We start from the raw sequence: 25,198 nt of genomic DNA on the forward strand, positions 1-25,198 counted from the left end.
TGAAGTAATTATATCGTAAGCGTACCGCGTGCGCGATCTTATATCGTTGCGCGGTATAGCCGTTGTTCTCTTTTGACATTGGAGTATTGTGCCGTACCGAATAACACCTTTTTCACCACTTTCTTTGCTAATACCGCTGTTACGTAGTTTGTCCGTAGATCTCTACTTTGTAATATATCGCATTATACTGTTTCTTCTCTGTAATACCTTTTCTTGATGAGTCAAGATATCTGTCTCTTAATTGCCGTGATTATAATATTTCGTCGTATCGCATATATCGCAAGCTAGAACCTACGTATCTCTCTAATTTCTATTGTAATTTCTATCATACCTGTTTTGTAATATTTCGTCATATCTGATTCTTTGTAACTTTACTTTGTAACTTTTCTATCTATTACCGTGCCTTATTGGTTTTAAGTACCAATTGCTGCGATTATTCCGTATTTATGTGATCATATTTTTCTCGCCATACTATGCTATCTAATTTGAATTGCACCAATTAGTTTGCGACCCTTAGATTGTGCATTGCATGCTAGCCAATTTTACCTGCTTTGTAAATTTGCTGATTGTTATATCGAGTAATAGTATCGCGATCACACCCGCTTCATACCGCTAAATCGCACGAATAATTGTATTGAACGTGTTACCTCTGAATTTTATTTTCTCTCCGGCTGTACTTGAATCTCTCTGCTTATCTTTTCAATATCCCAATTGATACTATTACCATTTTCTTTAATTTTGTGTTTTATCGAATTGGATACGACCCATCCCCTCTACCATTATCTTTATCTACTGAGTAAGCTGTGCAAAACCGTCGTAGAATCTGATCTATTTCGTCTATTTCGTATTCTCTATTTATCATATCTCTGACGCTACTGCGTCTGGCGCCTAACAATCATATCTTTTTCTCATTATCGTTTTTACCTAGTGATCAGGTCAGTGACTGCGCCGTAGGGTAGCATGATTATCCCAACCTCCAGAATTACCGGTTTTCGAAGATAAACTACGCATTTATCACTATTTCTTTTCTTTCAAATAATAATCACGTTGCAATATATACACACATATTTTTAATATTCTTCTTAATCGAATAAATCATTTCATGCATCGAAATCGATTAATTGTTCTCGAGGTTATTTGGACGAAGAAAAGCTTGCGATCGATTTATTTTCGTACGACGAATATCCTCCTATCAATTTTTCTTTTCAAATCGATTGACTAATTCATTATAACCACTAAACGAATTTCGTCAGTCACTGACAGATTCTGACAACTGTTAAAAGATAGGTTAGTACAAACTCGGGATACTTCATTCTTGCGCGTGCACTCGTATGTGATTCCGATCAGGTGATTTGTGCGACGCTGCCGGTTTTTGAGGTAGTTACCGAAACCTTTCTCAGCCACAAATTTTCCGTCACTTGAACATTCAATATCTTTGTCAAACAGTCGTTGACCTCATACGTTATTGTGTTATTTTTAATCCTCATAACCTATTCAGTATCACTCTGGTTTTTTGTCAACATCTGTAGCGTGAATATTGAGATATTAATTAACTGAAATCTCTCGGGACGAGTCTATCATAAGCCTTGGATTAAAAGTTCTCATTTCAATCATTTTTATCTCTCTTATTTAGTCAATGACCGGGTCTGAAATTTTGCATACGTGAAGATGAGTATTTCATCTATCACATACAAAAACATAATTTTTTTCTGTAGCTAGACGACTTCGCGCTCTAGCCACCTTAATCAGCCTCAATTATTCCATTGGAGATTCATCGATTTTCTAATGTGGTGGTCCCAGCTTGATATAACTAGGTTAGGCCGGTGTTAGCATCACCTTCTCGCTGTTCATTGCAAAAAAACAATTGAAAAGAACAGCTGGGGTCACTTACTACCCCGCTCGGTAGTCAGTGGCGTAGTTATGCCAATGCAACCAATGCGGTCGCAAGGGGGCCCCTGACTCGAGGGGCCTCCAGCTAAGAACAAAAACAATTATTTTTTTTTAAACTATTTTTCGACGTAGGCCCTCAACAAAAAGTAGCTCCACAACTCCACAAAAAAAAGTATCGTGAATCGAGCCCATGTGACTCGATCTATAAACTTTTTATGTTGAATACGAATTACGTTAAATATGAATGTATTTGCCAATTTTTTGTATTGTGATAAACCGAATTTCATAAACCTTTTGGTCAGTCAATGTCTCATTTTTTACATGTCATTTTTTTTGAGAACTCGTATTCATCGAAAGTTTCATCACGAGCTCGCGGAGGATGACCGGTTTGCCGATGCCAAAGCGAGTTTTAGGGTAAACGTTTTTTACGGAGTACTTGATATCATCATCAGTCAGCTTAAAAACAGATTCGAAGGATTGAGAAAAGTAGCCGAAATATTTTCGTTCTCAACACCCACGAGATTGTTATCCGCGACCGATGAAGAAACGAAAACAAATGCTCTAGAGGTGCAAGCAGAATGTTCGACCGACTTATCGGATGCATTGCCACTTCAGCTTTTACTTTGTTTCAAACATTACGACTGGAAATTGAGAAGATACATACGATCAGAGAATTGGCCCAACTTGTAATCATTAATTTCTACGATATGAGTTCCAGTTTCTCTGAAGTCTACTCCTTGTTGCTTCTCTTCTTGACGATTCCCGTCACCGTTGCATCTGCGGAACGCTTGTTTCCAAAACTCAAGATAATAAAAAACTATCTTCGAAATTCTATGGGTCAAGAGCGCCTATCACAATTAGCACTACTGAGCATCGAGGCAGAACGAGCAGGAAAGATTGACGTCTCGAAACTCGTCGATGACTTCGCGAGCGCTAAATCTCGAAAGAAAACCTTCTCAAAAGTGCCACGCAATTTTATACGATGTATTGACGTGCGTTTGTATTCAATATTAACTTAATGTTTTTTTTTCACCACAGGTTCTATATTGTTTTAAGTATAAGCTGTAATTCAAGATTAAAGATTAATTGCAGTTTTGGTTTTGATTCGTTTATAATGAAATCAAGTTTTCAGATGTCTACTACCGATTTATTGTCCGAAGGCGAAGGTCGACGGTCGACGATTGTTTCCATAGGCATGGGGGGAGGGGGGTCCCGTCAATTTGTTTTGCATTGGGGCCCGTAAATTCTAGTTACGCCACTGTCAGTAGCTGGCATTGGTGTTTCGAGGAAGTAAGGAAATTTTCCTATTTTGTTCGAATCAAAATATTTGACTTGTTGTTACGTAACTAAAGCGTTGAAAGCGTTATTGAAAACCACATGCTTCACATGCCGAAGCAATTTTCTCCACGAACTCGGGCGCTTTGTGAAAAATGTACCCTACTTCAATATTTGACATGAACTTGGCTGGTTTGTATAAATTGTGCGCTAATTTTCGCGCAGAAAATAGCTCACAAATACGACTCAGCCGTCTGCGAGTACCACCGAACGGTGATTGTTGCCTTGACACTATAGCAGTTCAATGAGTTATACGATTTCTTCCTCAATTAATTTCTACTGATTGTATACTATTTTACGAATAATAGAACTTGAAAATATACGAACACCCCCTACAAATAATTCTTCTTTCTACGTTTCCATCGAATTTTTTCGTATCTTCATATCGCGAAATAAATATTTTCGTTCACGCGATATAAGGATAGTGATTTTTTCCTGGTGATGTCATGTATCCTTTTCAAAATCACGTCGGGAATTTGGAAATTGGTTTATCACAACAAAAGATATAAGATTTTGTTAAAAAAATGACGTTCTTGCCGTTTTTTAGCACTTTTTGTAATTGATTATGTCTCTCACCAATTAAACATCAACAAATTGAATTTGCTTTTTACCACTCATTTGCTTACTGAAAAATGAAAAAATTTATCTACTTACGAACAAGAAACGCGGGGGGTCGTTAACGACCCGCTCACACGTTGGAAGGTAGAAAAAAATACATGTGCTCAGGGTTAATGAACATTACTGTACATGCCACAGAGTCGTACGATTAGGGTGCGTAGTTTATCATTGCTTTTCGGAATAAAAGTGTTTTTTTTCTTCTGAACTATGGATAATAGTATATTACACTACTAGGTCAGAAAGTATGAAATTCCTGAATGGCGCGCAGTACAGGGCTTTCAAACTTCTGCCCGTGTAGTGTATACTATATTCCTTCATAGCCGGTCGAAAATACGATACATAAATATGGATTTATCTTCAAATGCCTGCCCGACATTTGCGGCACGAGCGAAGCGAGTGCTGCTGGTCAGGAATAGGCATTAAATTCCTAAGAAAAGTAAATGTAATTATACTGTAAGCAAACAGCAATTATACGGGAAGAAAAATATGGATTTATATCAAATTATCTTTTACTATCTATCTATTCATCTTATATAAAATTATTAATATTATTTAATATTATAATATTAGATTATAAAAGAATAAAATTATTTATCAACTTTATCTTGATTTCGTGCATAATAATAATAATTTATGATGTTCCCGTGAAATACACAATTCTCATAGACATTATACGAATTTCTATTAGTAGATGGATTAGATGAAAATGATTGTGATATTTATTCTGTTTTATTAGACTGTTTAGATGCGTTTATAATTTTGTCTGGATTTTCCAGCTCTTCATTTTTATTCCCGAAATTATGTGAAAAAATTGTAAGGTTTTGTCGATGGATCATTACGGGGTATAAGTATTTTATTATTGGCGGTAGTAAAAACAGAAGCCAGTGATGATTTAGGTACTATAGGTTGAGTCAAATTATCAATCTTAGCAAGATCCTCATCGTTTAGCTCGAATTCTTCAGAAAAGTTGTCTAAATCCATTTCTGTATCTGAAGACACATCATTATTATTCAATTTAATTCTTTTAACTGGACGATCTGTTGTTACCGAACTAGTTGATGGCTGTAGATTAGTTAGAGTGGATGCGGCTGCATGGGTTATGCTCTCATAAATTTTTTCTCGATTTTTGCCGCGAGTTTTCCACATACCCTGTAAATAAATGAAACGTTTATCTATAAGATTCATATAGTTAAAATTATTATTATATAATTGTAAAATGGAGAGTTGAATTTGATTATTTGTAATCAGTAATATCAACAACATAATTATAAGAGTAGCCCTGTGCAATATTTGTAGACTTCCATCCACCTAATTGTTTCAGCACGGTCGTATTAGCACCAGAGTCCGATAAAAGTGTCGCACTCGTTCTTCGAAAACAGTGTCCAGTATATTTTTTAATGTCGGGCAGTTTTAAAAAGGTAGCTATCAAGTTAGGTGTTTCACCGATTTGATTTCTGCCTATTACTTGCCTATTGCATTTGCCGTTTTGATACTTGATAAAGAAATTTTCAGTAAATGGTTCTTTAGGTCTCAGAGATATATTGTTCAACCTTTGCATAGAGAAGTTTACCAATTATAAACTGACGCGGAACATTATTCTTACTGTCTTTGATAGAAACCAGGTATTTGTTATTAAGATCTTCTATATTTAGAAATGTAAGTTTAGTCATCTCGTCACACCTTATAGCCCCACAAATGCCGAATATGAGGAGCACTTGAAATTATTGTGAGCATAAGAATATTAATTAATTCAAAAATAAATAAAAGTTTAAGGAAATACTTACCTTTCAAACTAAATGTGTGTGGTCGGCTACAGTATTTATAAAAGTCATAATTTGATCCCACTTGAAGACTAATGATTGTTTCGGTTTATGACCTATAGAATTATTTTTAATAAAACTTCTCAAATTTTTTAAATTATCAATATCAATATTTTCGTGGGTACTCAATGTTTTCTTTAACATTGACCGCATGCACTATAAAGTTTCAGGGTTCAACCTCTTACTCATTTCTTCAAAATAAATAATCAAATTATTTTCTTCTGAACTTGAAAGAGAGTTTGCATCGTCCATCTGCCATTTTTTATAAGATTCATAAGTTAGTTTGTACCTATCCGCAGACTTTTTTGGTAGTGTATCAGTACGTATTGTTAACTCAGCCTCTGCATCAAAATTTCTGAACACCTCTTCTTCGTCGTAGTATCATCACTCGAGGTAATCTCACTCATCATTATTTTGTTCAGTTATTGAATCATATAAATGAGATTTATTTTCACAAAGCAATTTTAAAGTTATGCGTCGATACTTTAGCAGCCACAACAACACAATCAACGACGCGTGAAGTGACAGTCTCGGCAATCTCACACGACTGCGCGCATAAAAAAAATTTTCGCTCCCGCTGTTGTAGAGGGCGCGTGTATAGTTTTAACGAGGTATAAAAGATGGAGTTTCTGCTTCGGAATCAAAGCAGGAATTGCGTATTTTCGACCGAGGTATAAAGCAAAGAATTTCAGTTGTAGATACAGTTTGCACTACAAAGTAGCAACAAAGATATTCAGAACTTTTTCTTGAAATGTTATATAATTAAAATGATAATTTATCAACTTATAAACTGTGAGTTGAAACAATTTCATATGAAAGTTGTTCTGACCCAAGCAAAGTAGGGTGCCAGCTGACCTATTTTTATTTGATGACCATTCATAGTAAAGGTTCTGGATATTTCAGATGTGAAATCCAGCGGAGTTACATCTTTACGGTGCTTGAGCGTGTGTATATTTGTTTATGATAGCACATTACTTAATAATAACAGTGTGTCACGAATAATAAAGATGTGTAGCCGATGATCATTAAGAGGCTGTTGAAAAAATTGCAGCACCCTCGGAGATAACCAGGCAGTCAGTATACGTATCCGAGCAGGAAAATGCAAAACTCACCTAAAAACGCTGTGGGTGAAATAATTCCAGTCCGTTTGGCTACCACAATTGCGATTCCAGTCTCCATGTAGGGTACTGTAAAATCAACCACTGCTTCCCTCTCAGAATTTATCATCAAGGAAGTCATGACCATGTCAGTTCTTCGATTCACCAGATCAGCAATTAGCCCATTCCACTTGCCATTCTGAAAAACAAATGTATAATATATTGTTACAAAAGTACCTGTCACGCTGTATATTCGAACAAACACTATTGTTGTAAAAACAATCAGTCTTAAGTTCGAAACGAGAACAAATTTTTCTAAGAGAGACGATTTGCTGTATATTTTCCGTATTTTATTGCACTTGTTTTATCTATCGGAGTAGTATAGACGCACTTTGGGAGATCACAATAAACCCCCCTCTGCTATCAGCCTCTCGTCGAGAATTGACTTGTGATCCCCTCCCTTTCCCCTACTGACCCATGTCCAGCAGCGTTTTTGGAAAGCTTTCTCCTTCCCTGCTACCCCTCGTCTAGAAACGATTTTTCACGTTGGAGTGACTTTTTTTGACCCTCATCCTATCATCTCTGGTCACTAAGCGAATTCTGGGATTCCATGCGACAGACTCTGAGACTCTTACCTCCAACCCTGATACCCCTTTAGCTCACGAATTTGAGACATAAGTACGGCTTCTATTCGAAAAAAATCAGAACTTAATTTTTTTTCTTCGATCGATTTATTTTGATTCTGAAAAACATGTTAAAAATTGAGAACGAGATCGCGTTCGCGTTAATAAATATTCTAGGTCTAAGGTCAACAAATTCGTTTTTTTTTACGAATATCTCAGTTCCCATAGCTCGGAGACAAATTGAGGTGATCATTGAAGAAAAAGATTAGAAAATTTCGCATAAGGTCTCGTTCATTTTTTACGTACAACCACGTACGACGCGCTGCTAGCGCCCTTCCTTATTCTCTCTCGTTCGCTCTTCCACTCGCCCGCTAACCGGCCCTGACTTGGTCTTGCGACTTCCTGGTGCCGTTTAGGGTGACCTGCATGGACTTGAAAAAAAATAAATTTCCCGGGAGGTCTATGGCCCTTGAGGAGAAACTTCTGAAGGTGCATATAAAGACCCGTTGTACACCTCGAAAACATCTTTCTTGCATGCCGGTAATTTATTACCGACATTACACGCCTACATTACCGGCATGCGCGTAATATCGGTAACAAATGTTGCCAAAATGAGATTTCGATATACTGCGTAATCGAAAACCAGATCAGCTGCCATTTCGTCATTTCACCATCAAATCTCATGGGACTGGGCTCAAAATGTGTGTTTCATCACCACCGAGTGGCATCATACTGGATAGTTCGATCAATTCAGTGTAACTGTGGAAATTTGGCCAATTTCTGTGGGTGGTAACTAATCTGTACATTTTTTTTCAAAATTTTGAAAAAGTATAAAGACGCTTCACTTTTCGCCAAAATAAGGCATTAACTGCCTAAGTTTCACTCTGATTGCTTGAGCGGTATAGGAGTTTTGCATTCCCGCGTTTTCGAGGCGTACAACGGGTCTTTATATGCACCTTAAGGCTGAATTGGCGTTACATACACGACAACACGTATTACGTGCTCGAGTATGCTCGTAGGCGAGCGTCGAACCGCGAACGAGACGTTTAACCAGTACGATCGCTTGAATCGGCAATAACATTCAGTTTCGCACCAATAGTGTTTATTTCATAGTCACTTGAGCAATCAAACAGGTCGCCTTTTGTCTCAATAATCGCTGGTGTCTCAATTTTGCAATATTTCGCAATAACCATTTTATGTGGGATTTTGATAATAATTCTCGCTTACAAAGTTTTACAATTAGTGTAGTCAACATTGACGAGTATAAGCCTTGCCAGTGAGGCAAGGAAGCCGAGGGTATTAGGAGAGCCCGAAACATAAACATGGAGATTAGACGGGTGACAAATCGATGCTGCAAGGCCAGAGATCGGGCGTCCAAAGCGGGCATTACGCGATAACGCCTCGGGGAGTTCAGATCGATCCCTATCGTGGATCAATGCGGGACCTCACCTACTTGTGTTTCGCATGGCTAACGCGGAGATTTGAGAAAGTGTGCCATTATATAACAAATTGTCAATGCTACTGATATTATAACGTATCCATAATATAGTTTTCGTCTCTATTATTATTTCCTTTTATTTCCTACATTAGTTACGTAACATTTTGACTTATAAACTGAACATAATAATTTTGTATCGTAACTAAATTTATCATAACATGAACTTGAACTTAATCGAAATGAAAATTGACTAAAACATAAACATGAACTTGCTCGGATTTTCTCTCATCGAGTCCCTTAAGGTGCATATAAAGACCCGTTGTACACTTCGAAAACGCGGGGATGGATATCTCCTACGCCGCTCAAGCGATCAGAATGAAACTTGGGCAGTTAATGCCTTATTTTGGCAAAATTGGGAGTGTCTTTTCACTTTTTAAAAATGTGGAAAAAAAAATTTACAGATTGGTTACCACTAACAAAAATTGACCAAATTTTAATACTTGCGCTGAATGGATCGAACTATCCGGTATGATGCCACTCGACGGTGATAAAACACACACTTTGAGCCTGTCCCATGAGATTTGATGGTAAAATGACTAAATAGCCGCTGATCTGCTTTCCGATTACGAAAAACACCGACATCTCATTTTGGCGACATTTTTTACCGGCTCTATACGCATGCATCTTGCCTCTTACTTCCTGCGTGAACGATTCGACGTAGCGGCGCTAGTAATATCTTCTGCTACTATCCAGTGTTGTTCGTGCTGCCACGGACACATCATGTGGATACTACGTGAACTGAATCCGCAACTTCGACCTTTTCTCTTTTTTGCGATTGTTCTCCCGGCATCGTTTTTATAACTCTGAATTGCAGGTATTTGTTTGGTACTCGGAGGACTCCTGTACCAAATCGAAATTGTGATAAATATGACAAGTAATTGGTTTCGCATTGTTTTTCTTTATTCTATGGAAACAAGAAAAACATTCTGATATCTACTCGCAAACAATAAAATCGCAAACGGCGTAACCTCACCGAACTGAACAACCTAATATATGTACATTTGCAGGGTTGACTATTTCATCGCATTTGGAATTACAAGTTTGTTATTTCTGCTAGCTTTGTTCATCATTTTCGATATTTCGAAACGCTCAACGTTGATTCGAAAATCGATCGCAAATCGTAGCCAATCTAACCCCTCTGGACTGACAGCTAGCAGAAAATGACAATCATAATGCATGGTGAACGGCCTAACCTGACCCCGCGACGCAACCTCGGATTCGAATATCTGTTGGACAGCTGAAAAATCGTTTTTACGTCGAAACGACGACGAGATGATTATTCGAACTCATTTCATTTATTGATCTAAACCATCCAGAAGTAAATATTGATTCGAATAATCGACCGCAAATCGTAGCCAATCTAACCCCTCTCGACTGACAGCTAGCAGAAAATGACAATCATAATGCATGGTGAACGGCCCAACCTGACCCCGCTACGCAACCTCGGATTCGAATATCTGTTGGAGAACTGAAAAATCGTTTTTACGTCGAAACGACGACGAGATGATTATTCGAACTCATTTCATTTATTGATTCGAACCATCCAGAAGTAAATATTGATTCGAATAATCGACCGCTAATTTCTGTCTTTATTCGGGGCCGTTACCACTTACAGAACGTCGTTTTTTTCGCCACCTTCATCCTTCTTTTCCTTGGCGCTGCGCTACGCTCCTACGGTATTGTACCCTTTTCTTATTGAGTAGACAAATTTTTTTCCAATTCGAAAACCATTGGGAGTTTTTACAAAATTAACGTAAATGCGATATCGATCATGGTTACTGCACGAAATGTTGGTAATGCTATACGCATATTGGTACAATTGATATATATATATATATATATATATATATATATATATATATATATATATATATATATATATGTCGGAGAAAGGCCAGATATCACTCGCGAACTTTGAGTTTTGCGTGTGGGACGCATGTTGAACCACCGTTTTATTTAACAAGATGAAACTGAACTTAACTTATCTAACAAAACTGTTTATAACGAGATTAATGTTCAATATTTTATATACACGTCCATTTGAATTTCGTGCCGTTTATTATTTTTATGTCGTTTCCCTAGAGATCGAATAGAAGAAGGCGGTGATGATCCTCTTCGTTGTTCATTTCATTATCCTCGACACGGCCAATCCTGACTATCACACGTCCTCGTGTACTGTAATACAAAAATTAAAAGATATTTAGACCGTTCGGCCAACCTGATCATATCACCATTCCAAAAATCAAAAACAATGTGCTTCAACAAATCTTTAAGTTTTACCAAATTCTGTACTAAATAACAAGAACACGTCCGGTGACAAACCGTCGACAACACCCCAATTTATAGAAATCATCTTCTTTCCACAAGAGCAAGAACTACAATCTTCTCAAAAGACTTGCATTCCTCTCATGAGACTTACATTCTTATCCAAAGACATGTAATCTCCACACAACATTGCCAATTATTAATTGGGCTTCACATATATGACTGTATGACAACACCAAGCCGTCCATACATCAACATTTCCACACACAGTCGCCTCATGCGACAGCACCACACCATTAGCCGTTACATTGCGCCATCTCCGCTCACCGAAATGAGTAAGGTTTTTTCTTTTTTTTTTTTGACTTGCAACTAATAAGCATAATGAATGTGTGCATTAGGATCAAGCTCAAACCAAAGGGAATGACAATCATTTCCTACTCCAATACTCTGATGAATTTCTTATAACAGGTGCGCCAACAAGAATGTCACAGGTTACTAATTCAAAAATAAAACATTAAATTTGTAACTTAATACCTTGAATACTTAATGACTCTTCAGAAGATTTGTCAAAATCAATATCCAATTCTGAAGGTACAGGACAGTCAGGCATTGCTCGAAGACGGTCATGAGCGTATTTATACGTTCGATTACAATTTAGAGATTTTAATGTGTACCGATCTCCGTCTAACAGTTCAATAACACGAAATGGCCCTTTAAATTTTGAATTCAATTTTGTTTGATTTCTTTCGTGATTTTCAATTAAAACATAATCCCCAACAGAAAATTTAGAAAATTTTGCCTTTCCGGCATCAAATCGAGATTTTTCAATTCGCGAGTTAATCTCAATCATATTGGCTGCTCGCTCTCTGATTTTCGATAAGTCAATTTCTTTTTCACAATCAGTAATCGGTAACAGATTCAACGGTCTGGCTACGCGACCGATCATCAATTCCAGAGGAGTAGCTTTAGTCACACTACTGACAGAACAATTCAGTGCCAGTTGAATATCTCCAAGAGAATCCTGCCAAGATCTATTATTATCAACCTCAACAGAAGTGAGCATATTTTTAAGTGTACTCATAACACGTTCGACTTGACCATTGCCTCGACTAGTACCAGTAGCAATCAAATGAAGATTAATGCAGCGGGAACCACAAAAATCACGGAAATCTTTGTTTGCAAAACATCTCCCCTGATCAGCAATCACACGAACCGGTGCTCCAAATAATGAGACGATTGATTTTAAAGCTTTTATAGCACTTACAGCATCAATAGAAAGAGCATGGTAAAGGAAAACAAACTTAGTAAAGGCATCAATAAACACAAAAACATATTCTTTAATATTACTTTTGCCACTAAGCTTTCCAGTAACATCAATATGAAGAGTATGCCAAGGAATACTCTTTGGGATTGGATGTAATTCAGCTTGAATTTTACCAGAAGTAGATTTGGAAATTCGGCAAGTAATGCAATTTTCAACAAATTTTCGGACATATTTGGATATATTAGAAAACCAATAATGTTGGTAAGCCTTTTCTAAAGTTTTATGCCATCCCAAATGAATAATCGATTCATGAACATGATTTATTACAGACCACTGAAAAGCTTTAGGGATTATTGGTAAAATACGAGTGTCATTATTTCGCTGTATTTTTCTAAACAGAATTCCAAATTTAAGTTCGTATGTGTTAGAAACATTTGAGTCAAGCTCATCATTTTCTAATTTAGAAATAAGATCACGAATTTCGGCATCATTCTGCTGCTCCGCTTGTAACCAACCGTGAGAAATTTTTGAAAAATTTATACGTTTTTGCTCAACAGTTTGAACATTCAGTTTGTCAGTCTCAGGTAAAGGATTTCGAGAAAAGAAATCAGCATGTGACAGATGTTTTCCCTCTCGATAAACAATATCAAAGTCAAATGACTGTAAAAATGCCCACCATCTATAAACTCTTGGGGATAAGTCAAGTTTTGCACGAGATGCCTTGAGAGAATTACAATCTGTAACTACTGTAAATTTTCTTCCATGTAAATAATGCCGAAAATGTTTAATAGCATTCACAACAGCAAGTGTTTCCAATTCATACGAATGATATCGCGACTCTATTTCTGTAGTTCTTTTGCTAAAATAAGCTACAACATGGGCCTTTCCACCAACTTTTTGGATGAAAATTGCACCATAACCAACTGAGCTAGCATCTGTATGTAATTCTATAGTAAAATTTGGATCAAAAATCATTAAAAGAGGAGAACTCGTCAAGTGAGAAATAATTTTTGTTCGAATTTCCTCAAATTCAGGTTTCCAATCAATCCTACCCTTTCCATTAGTAAGCTTATATAAAGGACAAACAAGTTTAGAAAACCCTTTTATAAATTGCCGAAAATACGAGGCAACTCCAATAAATTGTCTAAGTTGAGTAACAGTTTGAGGAGGCGGGAGTGCAGTTAACGCGATAACCTTGCGAGGATTTGGTCGAATTTCTCCCGCCGAAACTTGATAACCAAGAAATTCTATTTTCGTTTTTAAAAATGAACATTTCTTTAAATTGACTGAAAATCCAGTTTTAGTCAAAGCTTCTAAAACAACTTCTAATTTTCGAATACCCTCAATAACTGTTTCTGATGGGATGAGAATATCATCCATATAACAAATAATAGACGTATTCACTAGGTCTCCCAAAGCTTTGTTAATTGCTCGCTGAAAAACGGATGGTGCATTTTTCAAACCAAAAGGCATTGCCAAATATTCATACTGCCCGTCAGGAGTAACAAAAGCAGTCCGTTCAATAGAATCTGGGTAAATAAGAATTTGGTGAAAACCGCTAGCCATATCAAGAGATGTAAAATAATGAGCACCTCCTAATCTATCTATCTGATCAGCAATAAGCGGTAACGGATATTTATCAGCCACCGTATTATTGTTAAGCTCCCGATAATCAACACACATTCGATCAGATCCATCTTTTTTTTTAACTAAAATAATGGGACTAGCAAAAGGAGAATAACTGGGTCTAATGATATTCTCCTCTTGTAATTCCTTGATTTTATCTCGCACTATTTGACGTTCAGCAGGTGAAAGACGATAAGGTCGTCGTTGCACGGTTCGGTTAGGATCTAGTAAACGAATTTCAAGTTGTCCGGTCGTTACTCTAGATTTAGGTATTCCTTTGACAAAAGTTGAAGAAAATTTGTTTAAAACATCAACCAAGAGACGTTTGTCAAGTTCAGAAATGTCCGTTTTTATTTCATCAAAATTAAATGAATGAGAGTCTACTTCACAAACATTAACCCTCGGAATTCTCTTGAGAATCAAACTGTCAACCGTCATTTCTATTGAATAACCAAGAGTTAATATTTCTCTTCCAACAAGAATTTCAGTATTGAGAAAATCATCAAGAATCACATGAAATAAAATTTCCAGGCAATAATCATTGATAGTCACTTGTGTCAAAATTTGAGTGACACTTTGAATACTGGACGGACCGATACCGGAAAGAGTGACCAAAACGTTCTGACGTTTTCCTGAAAATTTGTTTGCAATGCTTTCTTTAATCAGAGAGCATTCAGCACCAGAATCAAAACAAAATGAAAACTTCTCACCGGAATGTAGTAACTCGCCAAATGTCGGTTGAATCGAACAGAAATTAACACGACGCTCCATTTGACCTTGAGCAAGGGTATTTTGTCCAGACCCAGAAGACTTCTTGCAGCTCGTAGAAATATGTCCAACTTCTCCACATTTAAAGCACGTCACAGAAGATTTCACAGCGGTAGAGGGGATTTTCTTTGAAAGATTTCCAAAGTTGTCCGGGATGATACTCGATGAACGGCTTCGACACTCCGATATTTTGTGTCCAAATTTTCCACAGTTAAAACATTTTAACGGAGATATATAAGATCTCAGTCGTTTGGGATCGAACGATGAGCCCTCTCTGGCTTGAGAAAAAGGAAAAGGCCTTTTTCGGTAATCAACTGCCATAAGTTCTTGTTGTAGCTTCGTTCGAGAACTTATTTCCGTAGTAAGAGCCAAACGTTTTAAACGTGGATCCAACTGAGCCACATGAGAAAGAACAATCGAAACGGCAATTTCTTCGGAAGTCATCAGTTGTAGTCGTGGAATGAGAGTACTTAAAACTCGACTTGAGTATGCAGCGATATTTTCATCTCCATTTGGCTGTCCAGAATATAACGAAAGTAACGTCGTCGCGGGAGTTTCAATAACTTCGTATCGGGCAAGAAAAATGTTTTTAAATTGTTCCCAAGTCATTCCGTTAAAGCTGATTTGTGGAAACCAAGATGCAGCTGATCCTTTCATAGCTTTACTTAACGCATTTACTAACTTGCTCCCTTGAAGCTCCTGCTCTTGCATACACAAGCTAGCTGTTGAGCACCAAGCTTGTGCATTGATATCTTGTTCATCCGGATTGAATTGCGGAAAAGTGACTTCATGATGAGAATCAGCAGTAGGACTTCGCATTGTTCGAATTAACTCCATAATATTTTTATTTTGATTCTCAAACAAAATTTGCCAACGATCTTCTGAAATGCGTTGCGGAGCCTCGGACGGTAATTCTGAAATGGATGGTTCCGCGTCCCTTCGGTATCCCACTTCTGATGTCGGAGAAAGGCCAGATATCACTCGCGAACTTTGAGTTTTGCGTGTGGGACGCATGTTGAACCACCGTTTTATTTAACAAGATGAAACTGAACTTGACTTATCTAACAAAACTGTTTATAACGAGATTAATGTTCAATATTTTATATACACGTCCATTTGAATTTCGTGCCGTTTATTATTTTTATGTCGTTTCCCTAGAGATCGAATAGAAGAAGGCGGTGATGATCCTCTTCGTTGTTCATTTCATTATCCTCGACATATATATATATATATATATATATATATATATACGTGAACGTGAACGCACATTTAGTTGATTCTACGACTTTTTCTCACTGAGTGCATGCCCTGACTATATATATATATATATATATATATAGTCGTTCACGGGGGGCGAAATTAATATTTGTTCGAGTCAACTCAAGATCCGTTGGTCGAATAAAAGTTCAGTCGATCTAACTTGTCCAAGTGGAAGTTCTGTTAAACCAACCGATCTAGAATTGACTTAAATAAGTATCTACTTCGTTCTCCGTGAATTCACATTTAGTCGATTCGGTACCTTTTTTTTAGTTTAGGTGTTGAGATAGCAAACGGATAATTTCAAATCGTGTTTGCGAACAAGTCAAAATTCTGAAATATACATCCCTATTCTCCCGTCCTGCTTCGTATGAGCCGTAATCGAATTTTCTAATATTCTTAACATTGCTGTCATTACTGTGTTTATTCATTTGTACGTGTGATTTTCATTTTTAATTTCGTGTTACATTTGAATGCGTTGAGTATGTTACGATTCGACTCCCCTGTTATGGTCCAACTTTTCCAGCTTCTACATCGTAAGCAATTATCTTTAGACCATGTGTGTCCGGATGTTTTTAATGCAGAATCTGATGTTCTTACAGATTCTTCTGGAAAAATTATACCTTTCCATTACCAAAAAACCATGTTAACCCTTTTCGCAGCTCAGCGCGCACGAAGACCAAAAATAAAGCTAAGCTATATCTTTTCTCTCTCAAAATCCAAAAAGTTTCGTGTGGGATGTTTTTCCGTATTCTGCATGTTTTCGGAGAAATCAGCCTGAGGCGACTTGAAAGAATCACCCTGTATACCCTTCCGACAATTGCCGCGACTGCCACTACACATTACCTATGATGTTTGGTCAAATACAAAATGCTACCTAATCATATTTTATTGCGATCTTCTAATATTAAGTCGGTAAAATTTTATTTTTACATACCGACCGAAATATATTCTTTATTCGTCATGGGAAGCTAATTGGTTTTTCTGTTGTCTATAACGACACCGCACTACTGAAGTTCCAGTGGTATCAGTTCGTGGCTCGCGGCGCACGTGTTTTCTGAACTCTGCTGCCTTCTCGTCAGTGTCTCCGGTAGTGTGTTTCGCGAGTGTCTAACGTGTTTTCATCAAAGGTTCCGCGACTATCGTTGTTTATTTCAACTTTCCAGATTTATTTATTCATTTTCAGCATATCTATAGTTGTAAATTATATCCGTAGAATTAATATAATTACATCATAAGCTAGTGATTATGAACAATCGTTATGGCCAACAGCCATAACAGAAAAAGACGTGCTCCGCGGAAGGAGCGGTACCGTGCTAGGCAAGTACAATTCATTTTATACGTTAAAATATAAGAATATATATATCGTTTTCCACATCCTACATAAATGTTTCAGACGTTTTCGGTACAATAATTTGCTACAGCGAAGGTCGAATGTTGTATACAATGTATGAGTCTGTTAGGCAGCTGGCGAGCAAAATTTCAATATGATTTGTTCATGTGGCAGATATTATAAATAGTGATAATTGTATCGTAAACTACATTAACGACCATATCTGCCAGCACGTTGGCGCTGAGTTTTCAATTGACAGCGCATCGAAAATGTTAAAATAAAAGGGTGTACTATATCATTTGTTCATGTCCGTCTTTCGTATGGGAATTATGCGATTTCTGAAACCACCCGATGCAGACGTCTTGATTGCTGATTTCCAAAGCCCGACCTTTTTTGGGCTTTATAGCAGATGAGAAATAGCTGTCGAGTCAGCTGTGAAGAGAAGTGAGACCGGTATATCTTTCCACCTTTATAAAAATAAAAATATAAGTAAAAAAATATGTAGTATGAAGGATAATAATAATCTTTTATTGCGTACCATAAATCATTAATAATATTCATGTATTTTGTACATTCCTTTTCTTTCAATGACATGACGTTTAAAGAACTGTGCAACCCAGTATCAGCAAACTAGACGTCTGTCAATATTATTTTTGTATCCAGAGTGTCATAATGAACCAAGTGAGCAAATCGAGAAACACGAACAAATGATTTAATAGAGTTTGTTTTACGACACATTTGCAACCATCTTTCGCAATAACGCAGAGTTCTGGACATCTGCCTCAACTTTTTCAGTACACAGGCAATATTATCAACACGATAGATCAAAAGACAGATATTGATAAATAATATAGTACACGGGTCATTCCATGTCAAATCAACCAATAGTTGGAATGGACCCTCTTCAATTTGGCCGAATTTTGGTCAGGAGTTTTCTTTTATCCTACAGCGAAGTTCTGCCAGAGGGGAAAAATAAAAAAAAAATTTCAAAAGTTATGAAGAACTCAAAATTTCACAATTTTTCCTGTTTCTTAAACTTATATTTCAAATATCTTGAAAACTATTGCAAGTTAAGAAATGACTGATGGTTAATTTCAAGGGTGATACTTGGGGCTGTAGGAAAAAAAAAATTTCGAAAGAAAAATTTGGAAAAATCTAGAATTTGTAAAATTTTGAATTTTCAAAAGTTCTCAAAATTGACGATGGACAATAAATTTTTGACTCAAATTTTTTTGTACACTACCTTGAACCAATCTTAAGAGTTCCTGAAATTTTCGAAACTGTATTTTTTGATTTTTTAAAAATACGAATATTTGAATTTTATTAAAAAAAATACTTTCTTAAAAAAAATTTCTTTTTCATTTCTATCGCAAATGTCCTTTTTGTACTGTTGTCGCTTCTTTTCTTTTTGTTAACCTGAAAAACGTTAATATGATATTTATTATTTATTATTTAAATTTGGATTTAAAAGATTTTGGATTTTTTTCGATTTGGATATTGATATCAAATTTGGATTTAAAAGATTTTGGATTTTTTTGGATTTGGATATTGATATCAAATTTGGATATGAAAGATTTTGGAATTTTTGAATTTGATATTGATATCAGATTTGGATTTAAAAGATAAATATCATATTAACGTTTTTCAGGTTAAGAAAAAGAAAAGAAGCGACAACAGTACAAAAAGGATTGAAGAAAAAACGACTTTCGTAACATAATTTTAATTAATTTACACTTGAATCAATTTTTTTAATAAATAAACATAAACACATGTCATCAATGTTCTTATTGCTCATCAATATGCCACTAAATAAAATTTTAATTGTTCAAAATTACAAAATAACACGATTTATTGAACACATTTGAGATAGAAATGGAAAAAAAAAATTTTTAAGAAAATATTTTTTCTTAATACTGTTACGTCCGACGTCCCGCCTCACGTCTCTCCCACCCTCCTCGACGCTTGTCTTTACCTGCTATTACCACACTCCATATCTTGTCATCCTATTTCCATCTTGCCTTACACCACTCGCTATCGCCCTTACTTTGCTATTTCGATTCCCCTCTACCCTGGATCCTCGCTCATTTTCTCACGCAAAAGCCTCACTTGTATCCCAACGCTCTTACCTCCCACATTTAGCTTCAACTCCCGTTCCCCAAAAAAACATTACCTCAACTACTCCCCGTCGACTTCACCCAATTTCCAAATCAAAATAAAAGTTATAATCATTCTCTAATTATTGTTCTTTCCCTTCCGTTCCCTGAACGAAGACGGCGACGACTACGAACCAACAAAAATAGCACCCGAACCAACACCTCGGGTGGGTACATGGACTGCCGTCCCCCTGTACCGTAACAATACAATTCAAATATTCGTATTTTTAAAAATCAAAAAATACAGTTTCGAAAATTTCAGGATCTCTTAAGATTGGTTCAAGGTAGTGTACAAAAAAATTTGAGTGAAAAATTTATTGTCCATCGTCAATTTTAAGAACTTTTAAAAATTCAAAATTTCACAAATTCAATATTTTTCAAAAATTTTCACAGCCACAAGTATCACCCTTGAAATTACCTATCGATCATTTCTTAACTTGCAATAGTTTTCAAGATATTTGAAATATAAGTTTAAGAAACAGGAAAAATTGTGGAATTTTGAGTTCTTCATAACTTTTGAAATTTTTTTTTCATTTTTTCTTTTGGCAGAACTTCGATTTAGGATAAAAGAAAACTCCTGACCAAAATTCGGCCAAATCAAAGGGGGTCGATTTCAACTATTGGTCGATTTGACATGGAATGACCCACAACTTTTTTTTCCACAAATTTGAAGCGCTGTAACTCAAAAGGTCAGCAGCGCCCACCTTCATTTGTAGGATTAAATCGATTCGTTTTCATATTATCTTCAACACCTATCGCTATGAATCATGAACGAATCGTATATCAAAATGTTCGCCAGCTCCCTAATATTATTGCTTATAAGTCGTATACGATTTATAAATTACTCATTACTCAGAAATTCTCTTCCTTTTTTGAGAAAAATTCCGCATGTTGTAAATTCCTTTCAATCCTTTTCAAATGAGTAACTGACAATCCGTAAAATTATGGCCAATTATTATCATTCAGTCAAGTATTATATAATATGTTTGCCAACTAAGGTTTGGTATGACGGTATTACAATCCACCGGGCCAAGTATAATTTGACGATAATTTTTCTGATTTTGTGTTCGACAAGAATTTGTATGAATATAAAGTCAACTTACAGTTCGGAGACATTTTGGATCCAACTCTCACATAAAATCGATGCCCAATATAGATGTATAAGAACACGTAACAAATTTGGGGTGAAATAGTGCACATTTCGAATTGAGGGTGGAAAAAAACTCACTTCAGATTCCGGGGAAAAAAGCAAATACGTTGACTCGAATATTAGCACATATCGGGAATTACATGTGTATTGCAATCAAGTCGTAGGTGAAATTTTTCACAATTTTTCTCTAATTCTACTATACCGTATATTATTTGTCACAATCAACAGCTTCTGTAATTATTTAGGTAAGAACTCAGTCTCGACGTGAATAACAAAATTATTTCGAATTCCTGTGGAAAATTATAAATTTACAACGTTATAATTAACCCATCTGAAACTCGATAATATTTCGGTCCGTCTGAATTGAACTAGTATTCGAATCAACCTGAAATGTGCTCTTTCCCATCTGGAGTCTGAAACATGCTCTTTTTCGCTCGTAATTGGAAATGTGATTTTTTTCGCCCGGAATGCAAAACGTGCTCTTATTCGTATCAGGACTCGCAATATTCCTATCAAGCCGTGTGCACCCTGCATAAATAAGCCTAGCAATACTAATGAATCCTGGGTTTGTTTTAGGACGAAGAAAGGCATCGTTCCAATCAGTGCAGAAGATGATCGTGTCATCACCGCGGTCGTGGACGATAGTTCTACAGTAGTAAGTAACGACAATGTTCTTGTCGTTGAAAAGAGTCCTGTAGATACGGTTGTGGACGAGTGTTCCACATCGGTAAGTGACGATAATACAGTTGTCGTCGACAACGGTCCCGTGGACCAGGGGTATGTCCCTGACATCACCATTGAAGGTCGACGTATTGTCGACCTTAGTTTCTTTTTGCAGCAATTGCATGAAAAATTTGATAATCACAACGTTAAGTTGAGTTGCCCTTTCAGTGATTTGAAATTGGTCGATTCGTTGGATCCAGGTTTGCGAACGCGACTGCATTTCGTGTGTCGAATGTGCAATTACGAGTTCAAAATTTGGACGGATCCTGATCACCAAAATATACTTGGGATCAATCAAAGCGCTGTCTGCGGTACAATCACTTCGGGTACCGGTCACAGTACGCTGCAGGAGCAGCTTGCCGCCATGTCAATCCCATGTATGACAAGTCCAACCTACCTGAGATATCGGGACAAAATTTTTGATAACTTCCGTGAAGTTACCAAAGCCGAACGAATGAAGGCTGCAGCAATCGAAAAAGAGATAGTCATCCAGAAGGGGCATGTTATTGCCGGTGTACCGTACATACAGGTCATTGCGGATGGTTGTTTGTCAAAACGCTCGTACGTGGGTGGTAAACACGATGCGCTATCAGATGCAGCCATGATTTTTGGTCATGAGCCAAGTTGGCTTTATTTGTTGGCGTACGCAATAAGTATTGTGCGACCCACGTGAGAGCAGAATTGCTTAACAAGGAGCCGACCCCTCATGTGTGTTACGAAAATTGGGGTTGGGACCGTAGCTCAAACGCTATGGAAACTGACATTATTTTAGAAGGTTTCCGTACAAGCGTTGCGAGCAACGGTTTAATATACTAAACGCTTATTGCGGACGGTGATAGCAGCGTATACCAGGCTATACGAGACGATAATCCGTACGCCAAATATGGACTCGTTGTTGAAAAAATCAAGTACAACCACTTGTTTCGGAATTTGTGCCAAAAGCTTCAAATCGCTTCTCAAGTGAAGCTTAGAACTCCTACGTTGAAAGGAACTTTTAATGTAACCCAATTTCGGGGGTATGTGTCTGCGCGCGGATTAAAAATCCGTAAAAGTGTTGAGAGAGCCAGAGATCTCCGTAACACCGAGGATACTTCAGAGGCTGAGAAAGCAACTCGACTCTGTAAAGATATTCTGAATATATTGGATCACGAGTTTGGTGATCACACGAATTGCCACAAATTACCATTTGAATGTATACCCAAGCCGAATGGTAAAAATGTGCTGGTAGAACTCTATAGAACGGGAGTTTATCCTCATGTTTACGAGGCAGTGCGCTACCTCAGCTGTCACGCCAAAAGCTTATTGAGAAAAGTCAATAACAACACAGCTGAAGGATGCAATTCCGTGGTAAATAAGCTGAATTCTGGCAAGAGAGTCAATTATTGCATGAAAAACTCATACGAAATGAGATGCTACGGAGCGGTTGTGCAGCACACCACTCAGTTGGTGTTGTCCAAACTACACCTTCATAAGAACTACAAGGTTCCCGCTACTGTGATCAAAATGAAAAGGCACAGGCGTTACCGAAATCTTCAAACCCGCTTGTACAAGTTGGACAGGCGCAGTCAGAGACGTCGAAGGTTCGACGGCGTCGACAAAGACTATGGACCGTCGGCTAGGAAGCCGGATATTGATAAGAACACATTTGATGTTCTTGCTGAACAACACATGGATAAATTGAAGTCCTACCAAAACAACCGTGGCCAGATTGAGCGTGATACGATATCACAGAGCAATTCTGAGCTATGGCATCAGTTGCGTACTGAGATAATTACGGCATCAAAATTCGGGCCGATATGTCGTATGCTGCCGAGTACTTCGTGCGCAAATATGGTTACGAGCATTCGGTTTCCGAAGGTCGTTGACACTGCTGCTACCCAGTTTGGGATAACAAATGAAAGTAACGCTATACGAGACGTAAGATTACTACTGGGAAAAGAAATCGTTCCCTGTGGTCTCTTCATAGATCAAGAGATCCTTTATTTAGGAGCGTCTCCAGATGGCCTAATAGACGACGATGGTATCGTCGAAATAAAATGTCCATTTTCGGCCCAAAACGCTAATTTGAACCAGGCTTTGCAAGATAAACCGAATTTGCGAAATATTTTTGACAAGACAGACGAGAATCTCTTGAACAAAAATCACATGTACTATTATCAGGTACAGAGTCAGTTGCACGTAACCATGCGTGAGTATTGCATATTTGCAATGTGGACTTCGACGGATATGAAACTCGTCACGGTTCTCAGAGACGATGCGTTCTGGAAGTTAAAAATGCAACCCTTTCTGTGTAGATTCTACATGGAATGCTTGCTTCCGGAAATCGTAGATAGTCGTCGTCAGAGAAATATGCAGGTCCGTGATCCTGAATATATTCTTGAAGCCAAAGCAGAAGCACTGCGGAAAAGAAGTGCGCGACGCGTTGCACTTTGTGACAGTGTCGAAAACTGTACAGGGTTGACACACTGATCTCTACTATAGACTGGATAGGGTATAGGCCGAATTTCGTGTGAGCATTAGAAGACATTTGTTTGAAGGCTGAGTGACACCTTCTGGCGCAAAATTTAAACGGGTCCGTGGACAGACAGATCGAAAGCGTTCACCATTGACGTTGCCTTGGCGTATCTGGCGACCGATTAATTTTCGTCCCAGCAATAATTAATAATTCTTTCAATAAAATGGTGAACAAATGTTGCTACTGTGGAAAACAGGCAAACAAAGATGCATCTAACAGAACATTTCACGTGTAAGTATTAAACTCAAATATATTGTTGTGTAATTATATTGCTTCTGTCATTTCTGGGAAAAATAGGTTATATCAAATTGGCTTGCTTCAAATTATGCTGCTTGAGATTTGTTTCAAAGTACTATTTTCATGTATCCGTTCACTAGTAGCATGATGTATACATTCAATCTTTTCATATTATGGTATAACATGATTCAAACATTAAATGTGGAGGTTAAGAGGCCACCTCTTTTGTGACAAAATTATGATAGTTGCTTAGATAAAGTTTTCACTATAGATTTCCATTAAATCAACCGGAACTGCTGCAATCTTGGTTGCAAAATATGGATATGGGCTGCAACTTCAGACCAACAAAAGGCATGAAACTGTGCTCTGATCATTTTTCTAACGAATGCTTGCGAAAAGCAGGAGTTAATGTAACCTTAGTTGACGGAAGTGTTCCAACTCTGTTTGGAAGTTACAAATCAGTATGTGCCTATTCGTGTCAGCGTATAAGAGATTGCTGGTACATCACGAAGTCACTGCTACGAACGGTAACGCTGAAGCGATGGATAACACTAGGGTCCTCACTGTATCTTCTGGTGCTTCAAAGCGTAAATCAGTAGACCAGTATGATGTAAGTGTGTATGACAGGATAAATAATATCAGGGTTGCAAAAAAATATGGCCTCGATGTTGAATCTGAGCATGATAGTGAACCGGATGAATTCCTCAGTGAATTTCTTCAATTTCATAATAAACTACCAGATAGTCTTTCAAATTTTTCAAAAGCATGTGTGGCAAACATAGGTGGTTGGGTAGTTAAAAAACTAGTCGATGAACGCAAACCTATCGTCAAATGTGAAAAGTGCCGAGACGCGCTTTTTCAAAAGTCACAGATCGTCGCAGAGTTCAGTGATAATGCTCTTGTACAAGCAAAAACTAGAGGGGGCTTATTATTTCCTAGTGAATCTGTCGTGTCCATATGTCAGCACTCTGAACAATTATTACGAATAGGTTTAAATGAAAATAGATGTATGACGCCTAGAGAGTC

The 25,198-nt window shown here is 37.2% G+C and overlaps 1 protein-coding gene across 1 annotated transcript in view; it reads right to left on the bottom strand.

Annotated features, from left to right (window-relative positions):
• The window catches only part of LOC124406401 (glutamate receptor ionotropic, NMDA 2B-like), a 491,146-nt gene that overhangs the window by 144,781 nt on the left and 321,167 nt on the right, over positions 1–25,198 (bottom strand). Inside the window, 1 exon segment of the mRNA XM_046881810.1 lies at positions 6,776–6,959. Within this exon segment, the coding sequence (XP_046737766.1) occupies positions 6,776–6,959 (184 nt within the window).

Source organism: Diprion similis, chromosome 5, assembly GCF_021155765.1.
Source record: "Diprion similis isolate iyDipSimi1 chromosome 5, iyDipSimi1.1, whole genome shotgun sequence".
NCBI lineage: Eukaryota > Metazoa > Arthropoda > Insecta > Hymenoptera > Diprionidae > Diprion > Diprion similis.